This window comes from Trachurus japonicus, unplaced genomic scaffold (assembly GCF_045865225.1).
Source record: "Trachurus japonicus isolate A0001 unplaced genomic scaffold, Traja_1.0 AP030697.1".
In the NCBI taxonomy this organism is placed as follows: Eukaryota; Metazoa; Chordata; class Actinopteri; order Carangiformes; family Carangidae; genus Trachurus; species Trachurus japonicus.
The window spans coordinates 37,519-47,615 of NW_028220830.1; the positions used below are offsets into that span (position 1 = coordinate 37,519).

General features: G+C 43.1%; 1 protein-coding gene across 1 annotated transcript; it reads right to left on the reverse strand.

Moving 5' to 3' along the window:
• Positions 1-802: 802 nt before the first annotated feature.
• Positions 803-7,495, reverse strand: LOC146960122 (disintegrin and metalloproteinase domain-containing protein 17-like). Its single transcript, XM_085772611.1, has 7 exons — positions 7,465-7,495; positions 5,208-5,393; positions 4,962-5,092; positions 3,448-3,615; positions 2,776-2,832; positions 1,207-1,286; positions 803-1,092 (listed from the first exon to the last, which is right to left on the reverse strand). Exons 1-7 carry the CDS (start codon positions 7,493-7,495, stop codon positions 810-812), a joined length of 936 nt encoding a protein of 311 aa, XP_085628737.1. The 3' UTR covers positions 803-809.
• Positions 7,496-10,097: the final 2,602 nt, after the last annotated feature.

Here is a 10,097-nt window from a genome sequence, read left to right on the forward strand (position 1 = left end):
CAAAGTCTCCCGGAGTCTCGCGCGAGACCCAGTTGCAGTGCTGGTGTGTTCAGGTGCAGTGGGAGCTACCGCTTGTGTCATAAACACAGGAATATCATCTCTTTACTTGCTTGAAGTGTACATTTTTTTCCACAGACAGCGTCAGGTGGCTACTCAAAGATGCGCCGAGAAGTTTTTTTTACTTGAAGCAAGTAAAGAGTTGATATTCCTGTGTTTATGACACAAACGGTAGCTTTTCCCACTGCACCTGAACACACCGAGCACGGCAACTGGGTCTCGCGCGAGACTCCGGGAGACTTTGAATTAGATCTAGTTTTACAAACATGTCGGCTTGCTTGAAGTAAATAAACTTCTCGGTGCATGTTTGAGTAGCCATCTGACGCTGTCTGTGGAAAAAAATTGCGGCTTTGAGGGCTGTAAACAGCCTAAACAGCGGAACTTACATCCACTCCCATTCATTGCTGCAGTAGCGATGCGCGGACAGACGCAGCTACCGCAAAACAGGAGCGATTAAACTGAAAATCTTCAGATTCATTCTTTTAGACCTAAAATGATATGAAAATACACCCCCGAGTTGAATTCGACTGGAATTGTCCTTTAAATTCATTAAAAACGTTTTTCTGATTGAATGTGTCTCGATGTGACCAGACTGAGATCTGCTGCAGCAACAAAGCGTCAGTGCGGCGGCTTCAGGACGGAGCCGCTTTAAGAAAATAAAAAATAAAAAAAGTCGTAAAAGTTTGTGAAACCAGCACAGGAGGACGTGAGCGGGACAAACCGGGCACCGTCCGTCCGTCCCGTCCCGTCCCTCAGCACTGCGTCTCCTTGGTGTCGATCTGGTGTTGCCTCTGCAGCCGGAACATCAGCGCCTTCTCGCTGCGACTCACCGCGCTCGTCTCCGTCAGGTCCTCGAAGGAGCGCCGCTGCTGCTCCGAGCGCTGCGCCGGGCGGCCGAACGCCTCCTGCAGCGCCTCCTCGTCCAGGTGGGAGTCGAAGCTCGGGTCCTCCTGGATGGTGGCCATGCGGGGGGAGTCCAGAGGAGGAGGAGGAGGGGGAGGGGGAGGGGGAGGGGCCGCCACCGCAGGAGGAGGAGGAGGATGGTGAGGAGGAAGAGGAGGAGGATGACAGCAGGAGTCTGGACCGGGGCCGAAGCCGAAGCCGGAGACCGGCGGCGTGCTGGTCTGCTGCGGACCGGACGGCTGGAAGCGCAGGTTGGTGGTCGGGAAGGTCGGAGGCTTGAAGATCCGGACGGACGCGGACTCCAGGCTGCTCAGGAGCTCGGCATTCTGGGAAAATGAACAGAGTCAGAATCAGTTGAGTTTGATGTAGGGATGTCACGATTATAAATTTTCTTGGATAAATAATCACGGTAGTACGATTACCACGATTATTATGCATTAATTAATTTCACAACACTATATATGAATGTGTAAAATCAAATATAGTCAAAATATAACTACATTATTGATAATATACACAAAATATTTTAAGTATCTATTAATATAGGACCAATTATTACTCCCCCAGAGGAAGTATTTGAAATATTGAAGTCATTAATTGTCATCTATACCAAATGTTTGAGTTTATTTTAATAATTTTTTACATTTTATTATTACAAATGGCATGCTGACATTTAAATTCCTACCAATTTAATGTTACGTGAGGTAAATGGACCAGTTTCTGTGCATTTACCTTTACTTTGGCGCCACATCTGCCGATACGGTTCCGACAATCTTTTTTGGAGAGTGACGGTATTTAGAAATCTTTACGATTGATTAATTGTGGCGTTTAATACCACGATTAAAGCAGAAGTAAGTGATATATTTGTGTTAATATAAGTCTTAAATAGTTATATCTTCCGACAGCAATCACTTACATAGAGTGTTTGGTCTGAAACACGGGTCTGTCAGTCACTCTGCTCTGCTCTGAGCCGAAGAGAAAACATTTATCGTATCCTACAGTTTTTATCCAATGATGAGAGAGAACGGCATGCAGGGCTGTGTGTGCAGCCAAGGAACGCTGTGAATGTGGTGACGTAGCGACGAGGACTGTTATGGTGCGTTCAAGGAAACTCGTATTTTTCCGACCGTGAAGTGGTACCAGTTCGATCTGGTACGAGTTCACCGGTCGGAAGTTACGAGTGGCCGTTATAGTGACTTTCACCGGTAAAACAGGTCGGAAAAACACGAGTGGGTTGCCTGGAACGCTACAAAGTCGTAAGTTGTGACTTGAAGCTGTAATTTACGATTTCAAAAGCCTGCCTGGAACGCAGCATTAGCGAAAACGACCGGACCACTTACTTCTGCTTTAATTGTGACAATAAGTAATCGTGACATCCCTAGTTTGATGGTTAAAGATGAACTCTCTCCTCCTCTGTGTCTCTAACCCTCCTCTCCTCCATGTGCGTTTGTTTTCAACAACGAAGCTGGTGAGAAATCAATCCATGGAGCGGTGGATAAGGTTATTTATCATCTACCATGTTACCATGTGTGTATCTGTGTAGTCTTATCTGTCATAAACAAGAGATTACGGGTTACGCGATACGTTTGTGTGGCGGTGCCGCAGAGACGAGAGCTGGGACACCGGGTCGGAGGCTCTGATCTTACAAGGTTGGTTTTCAGCCAAGAGACGCTAGGTGGAAGGCAGAGAGCCTCCATTCTCCCAGGTAATGATTCGTATCAGACATATTTCCTCCTTTTGCTGCAATTTCATTACATTAATTGTGAAAAACAAGTAATTGTGACATCCCTAAAATACACACAATCAGATACTCACACTGGGGAAGAACAGAGACTTTGTGGTTTGCTCGTATTGTTTATCCAGCTTCTTGTCCTGAGAGAAGAAGATAAAGAAACTTTATTAATCCTGAAGGAGGTTGTTTAGACAGACAGACAGACAGACAGACAGACAGACAGACAGACAGACAGACAGACAGACAGACAGGCAGACAGACAGACAGACAGACAGACAGACAGACAGACAGATAGATAGATATACTTTATTGATCCCAACCTGGGAAATTACAGTGCAGCAGCAGCATTACAGTGACGATAACAACATATAGGATACGAATATAAAGAACAAACTATACATAATAAAATAGCAAAATAGCAATAGCAGATAAAATGTTATGTACGAATGTATATACAACAAATTGGCAGTGTTGATTTTAGTGCAAAGAAGAAAAGACAAGAGTAAACTAAACAGAACTCAGCTCTACACATCTTATAATAAATTAATTAGCTCCGTAAAATATATATTTAAATGACTGTCCACCTGATCTATACAGACTAAAGACAGGAAAGACTTTATCATCTTCAGATTCTGGCTGTAGCACCTTAATCCCTTAGTATTAGTCGTAATACATCTCTGTAACGCGTCAGTCAGACAGTGTGACTGAGTGTAGTTTAGTTTAGTTCCTGACAGAGACAGAACGGAGCGACTCACCACACAGTGGACCAGGATGCTGATAGGAACCCAGAAGAGCAGAGAGAACGCCACCACCGACCCCACGATGTTGTCGGCCAGAAACTTCCCAAACGTGTTGATGTCCAGTTTGTCGATGAAGTCCCACAGACGCTCCACCACGTCCTGCACCTGCTTCATGCACTTCCCCTGCAGGAGACACACACACACACACACACACACACACACACACACACAAGCTGTGTTTACACACATACACACACAAGCTGTGTTTACATGGAGCCAAATATTCAGATTAGATTCGGTTTAGAGTCCAAACTGAATGAAAATGCTCCATATAAACAGCTCAATCACAACAAACAAGCCCAAACCAAATCAAGTTTCATTCGGTTTCACAGAGGCAGAATAAACCTTTTCTTAAATCGATCAAAAGTATAAAACAATAAAATCAAATCATGTAAACAGTTGACCTGAAAGACTCATTCAGAAAGGATTCAATCAGAAAGAGGAAAAAGTCTCCATGTAAACCCACCTACACACACTCACATCCCGCTTGTCTTTAATGTGTTTTTTTTTTTTTTGGGGGGGGGGTTTCCCCCTTTTACAAAGCATTTTATATAATAACACGTGAACATGGGGTGTTTTCTATTATAATAACACAAGGAAATAAATAATTAACCAAAAACTTAAAGCAGATAACAGCGGCACGGCCGTTTCGGCTAATGCTGTGTTCAAGGCAGGCTTTTGAAACCGTAAGTTACAGCTTCAAGTCACAACTACGACTTGGTAGCGTTCCAGGTAACCCGTAGCTCGTGTTTTTACCGTCCTGTTGTCTGTGAAAGTTCCCTATAACGGCCACTCGTAACTTCCGACCCGTGAACTCGTACCAGATCGAACTGGTATGACTTCACAGGAAGGAAAAACACAAAGTACGAGTTTCCTTGAACGCACCATGAGTTAGCAGCCCCCGCCCTTGTCAGGCATCAATTGGTCCTCGTGCTACGTCACCACATTCACGCGCATCCCTTGGCTGCACACACAGCCCTTCATGCCGTTCTCTCCCCTCATTGGATAACACTTGTATCCCACAAGGAAAATTTTCTCCTCGGGTTACAGCAGAGCAGAGTGACGGAGAGACTCGTGTTTAGGCTGAAATACTTCATGTAAGTGATTGCTGACGGAAAATAGGACTATTTAGGACTTATAGGCTATTAACAAAAACATTCCACTGATATCTGCTTTAAACAAAAGAGGGGCTTTTCAGGGAAATATACCTTTCCAATGCTTTCAGATGTCTTCAAATTTGGAATGAGTGTGATGTCATACCATTCATCAACAGATGGTTTAAGCCATTTCTTTGTGATTACAGCTAAACTCAGTTCCAAATAAATAGTTTTCACACTCATAGTAGTTGAGCTAGAAGTTTGTCTTCAATGTGTTTTAAAGCTGCCGTGTGTGTGTGTGTGTGTGTGTGTGTGTGTGTGTGTGTGTGTGTGTGTGTGTGTGTGTGTGTGTGTGTGTGTGTTTCCACTCACCGCTCCGTCACAGAAGCCCACGGTGCAGGGTTTCCCTTTACGCAGGAACAGGAAGTTGCCCGTCTTGTCCTGGTAGGGGGCGCAGATGCCGCTGGTGCTCCGGCAGCAGACTCTGCACGACGCGTTGGTTTCTATAGAGACGAGAGGGAACAGATACAAGACTGAGACGGATGCATCATCATCATCATCATCATCATCATCATCACCACCACCACCACCTTGGTCTCACGCCGGTGTGGTCGTTACCGTTGCAGGCGCAGGGCTGCAGCTTCAGGACGGCCTGACAGAAAGGAACGCACTCCCCGTCCAGACACTCGCCGCTGTCCAGACACGCCGTCTTATCGGGAGCGTTTTCAGGAGGAGGACACTCGCTGCTGTTTCCTGTCACAACACACACAGTTTTTTGGTTATTGTTAGATGATTTGATCAGATCTGATCCAAGAGCATCTGTTGTTGTGAGTCTGTCCCTCACACACCTTGTGCTTCTGAAAGTAAACTGTAAATTATCAGTCAACATGTTGTTGTCTATGGAGGTTATTTTCTATCATAAATCAAGAGCATATTATGTTGATTTGAGAGCATTACTTTTTGATTTGACGTTCAGAAAACTCTGCTCTCATATTCAAATTTACTCTGCTCGCGCTCAAACTATGTGCTCGATGTTTAAACCTGTGCTCTCGGATTCAAAGTTGCCCTGCTCGTGCTCAAACTTTGCTTTCGCATTCAAGTTTGCCCTGCTCGTGCTCAAACTGTGTGCTCGCACTTGGTCACAGCTGCCTGCGCAGAGTGTTTCCTCTTGCGCGGAGGAAAGTCCTGCTCTCGGATCTCTGCTCTGCTCACGGAGTTTCTGTCAACTGTCAACCAATAGAAGACCGGCTACTGTTGACCAATCAGATCATCCCTACTTCTATGCTTCTTTGTGGGTGCGTTCACTGTAATTCAAGGAGCGTCACATACGGGCGGGCACTCTTTCTACCGGGTTTATCTATTTCCGCCCCACAGGCTGTTAAATGTGGCGGCTCCCTTTATGTTTTGACAACTTTTGGAATAAAATATCAGTTAATTAATACACGAGCGCCCGTGCTTTTCATTACAATAGGTAGCTATATAAACATAAACTAGCAGTAGTAGCGGATGGGTGCCTTATGTATGTTTTTTTTATTTATCCACGTTCATCGGTATATATATTTTATAGTCTAAATGCCAAGAGTCACTTGTAAGTGCTGTGATGGTACAGTGGTTAAGGCAGATGACAGTAGCTCTTTTTGTTGATCATGGGACCGCTGGTTCGAATCCCGGCCCTGCCGGCACCCTCATGTTATGCTATTTGATTTTTATGATTTTTTTTTTTTCATTGAAACGCTTAACAAGAGATGGTGGGTTACCATGCGTGATTAAAAACATGATGAAATGAAAATTAAAAAAATATGCCATGATGATAATAATTTTGGTGCGTGACACCCGGGGGTCAAAGCCAGGGGGCGCACTACTTTGGATCAGTGCTTTCCCAAGAAGAAAGAGACTGAGTGAGCGGGGAGACAGTCACCATGGCCGACCGAAGTACTCAAGTAAGTTTATTGTTTCATGTTGCCAGATACCTACTATATTGTACCTCTTTCATCTTTTTACAGTCTATGCTTTCATATCGTTTCAATATAGACCAATTGGGCGACATAATCGTTAGTCGAACATCCGTCATTACTGCGGTGTCAGCTCCCAGTCAGTCAGCTCTGGGCTCTGTGTGCGAAGCGGCCGTTTGAATGGAAGCGCCAAAAAGTGGACTTTTTCTCTTCTCTAGATAAGTCTAGGAAGGCTGGGAGGACATGTGCCGTCCTCGGCTGTTCTAATATCAGCAGAATACAACAACTTTAGACATAACGCAGCCCCTTACTTTAGGAGGACTGTCCATGAAGCTTTATTCATAAAAGAGCAACATCAACTGTCATTTTTAATTGTGTTGTAGATATTATACATTTCACTGATCGCAACGCAAGTGTGTGTTTTGAAAGCGAGGCTGATTTATGCATGGCCACATTAGGCTTAGCATTAGCTTCCCTGACACTACAAATTGTAGCCTATATTGAAACGATATGGAAGCATAGACTGTAAAAAGATGAAAGAGGTACAATATAGTAGGTATCTGGCAACATGAAACAATAAACTTACTTGAGTACTTCGGTCGGCCATGGTGACTGTCTCCCCGCTCACTCAGTCTCTTTCTTCTTGGGAAAGCACTGATCCAAAGTAGTGCGCCCCCTGGCTTTGACCCCCGGGTGTCACGCACCAAAATTATTATCATCATGGCATATTTTTTTAATTTTCATTTCATCATGTTTTTAATCACGCATGGTAACCCACCATCTCTTGTTAAGCGTTTCAATGAAAAAAAAAAAATCATAAAAATCAAATAGCATAACATGAGGGTGCCGGCAGGGCCGGGATTCGAACCAGCGGTCCCATGATCAATAAAAAGAGCTACTGTCATCTGCCTTAACCACTGTACCATCAGAGCACTTAGAAGTGACTCTTGGCATTTAGACTATAAAACATATATACCGATGAACGTGGATAAAAAAAAAAAACATACATAAGGCACCCATCCGCTACTACTGCTAGTTTATGTTTATATAGCTACCTATTGTAATGAAAAGCACGGGCGCTCGTGTATTAATTAACTGATATTTTATTCCAAAAGTTGTCAAAACATAAAGGGAGCCGCCACATTTAACAGCCTGTGGGGCGGAAATAGATAAACCCGGTAGAAAGAGTGCCCGCCCGTATGTGACGCTCCTTGAATTACAGTGAACGCACCCACAAAGAAGCATAGAAGTAGGGATGATCTGATTGGTCAACAGTAGCCGGTCTTCTATTGGTTGACAGTTGACAGAAACTCCGTGAGCAGAGCAGAGATCCGAGAGCAGGACTTTCCTCCGCGCAAGAGGAAACACTCTGCGCAGGCAGCTGTGACCAAGTGCGAGCACACAGTTTGAGCACGAGCAGGGCAAACTTGAATGCGAAAGCAAAGTTTGAGCACGAGCAGGGCAACTTTGAATCCGAGAGCACAGGTTTAAACATCGAGCACATAGTTTGAGCGCGAGCAGAGTAAATTTGAATATGAGAGCAGAGTTTTCTGAACGTCAAATCAAAAAGTAATGCTCTCAAATCAACATAATATGCTCTTGATTTATGATAGAAAATAACCTCCATAGTTGTCAAGGTAACATGAAAGGGGGTAGGTGCTGTTCCATTCATGTTTATAGTATCTGGACCCTCACAGACTCTCACACTCAGTCACTTTACAGCTGACAAAGAGAGAGGGAGTGATGCTGCCTGTCGCTCAGGTGGAGCTGTGACACAGCAGTGTGTTGATGCTGTGTGTGTGTGTGTGTGTGTGTGCGTGTGTGTGTGTGTGTGTCTGTGTGTGTGTGTGTGTGTGTGTGTGTGTGTGTGTGTGTGTGACAGTAACATCTCGGCAGACGACATGCTCTACACGGAGACGGACCTGGAGGACAGCATGGAGAAGATCGAGACCATCAACTTCCACGAGGTGAAGGAAGTGGCCGGCATCAAGTTCTGGTGTTACCACGCCGGACACGTGCTGGGCGCCGCCATGTTCATGATCGAGATCGCCGGCGTCAAGGTAACGGACGCTCACCGCCACTCACATGACTCAGCTGTTCAACCCTCTGTTGGTGTTTTGTTTTCTGCTTTTTTACTTTATTTTGCAAATAAATCGATGTACAAACCAATAAGGCAAATAGTAAACTTGTAAATATAAATAAATACAAAACATAAGATGTAAGAGCATGAAATAAAATAAACAAACATCAAATAAACAAGACAAAGAAAAGAAAGTATGTACAGTAAAGTAAATAAATTAGAAAAATTTAACATTTCAATCAATAATCGATGTGACCAGATCAATAAACTGAGTCTGACAAACAGGAAATCAGAAGTAAGGCTTCTAAAACATGCAGCATCCCTTCAAAATAAAAGCATGGAAATACAAATCCTTTTAAAAAAAGAAACTGTTTTTAACACCGTGTTGTCCTGCACTTTATCGTCATCATGTCTAAATGGAAGCGCATATTGATAAGTAATTTCATCAACTCACAAAAAATATTTCCCAGAATGCACCTCTTCACCTAAACTTCATTATCACATAATATCACATTATGTAAATTATAAACATATGAATCGCAGTGATTCACTCTCTCTGCTGCGACAAAGAACAGATGTTATTATGATTTATTTATCTTAGTTGGAGCAGAAACAGTGAAGATTAAAACGCAGCTGTGTTTTGATTAAAAAGTGATTGATTGAAAATCCTAATCAATAATCACAGACTTCAGGCTCCAGAGTCAATTTCTCTTCATTTGATGAGCAAAATAAACTGTTTAAAGACGTCGCCTCGGGCTTTAAGTTGAAGGATGGTTTTATAATTTTAACATTTTGTTGAATAATCCAATTAATAATAAACAAATGTATACTTTTAGATCATTTTATTCATTTGTATGTTGTGTTAATCCTATATATGCTGGTGTTGATGTATAATTAATTCAAATATCATGACAAGGAGAGTTTGAAGGTGATCCGTGACTAAATCTGAAGTTAATTCCCATCTACTGATTACCTTGTTTTAACCAGTCAACAGGCCTCCTGAGGTGTGTGTATATTAACCTACACCTGAAATACACAGCATCATAAAATATGCATGCACTTAAACTTTTATATGAAATAACAGGGTATCCACGGGGTCTTAAAAAGTCTAAAATTTGAAAATCTAAATTTTAGGCCTTAAAATGTCTTAAATTTGTTGAATTATTGTGTTCAAGTCTTAAATAATTTTAGACAGGTCTTAAATTTTCTTATGCCCACCATGGACGAGCATTTCACTCGCATTTGCCCCTAAAAAAAAATACATGTGTGAACCAGGAAAATCACAAAAAGAAAGAGCACAACCTGCGATTGGTCAAAAACTACAAATCCCACAATTCTCTGGCCTCAACAATAACAGTAGTTAGTGTAAGTAAGGGAGAGTGGAGCTGTCGGTGAAAAGAGGAAACAACGCCACGTCTGGTCCTGTTCTATGTTGTTCGTTCACACCGTCACCGTTTATTCGTTACGTCCGCGGTG

Bases quoted from the DNA above. Each gene is read 5' to 3' on its own strand.
- LOC146960122 (XM_085772611.1), bottom strand. From the start codon at position 7,495: ATGCCAAGAGTCACTTCTAAGTGCTCTGATG. The intron at 5,394-7,464 runs GTACAGTGGTTA...CTCTTGGATCAG, and splicing joins CACTTCTAAGTGCTCTGATG to ATCTGATCAAATCATCTAAC. The intron at 2,833-3,447 runs GTGAGTCGCTCC...TTCTTCTCTCAG, and splicing joins GCATCCTGGTCCACTGTGTG to GACAAGAAGCTGGATAAACA.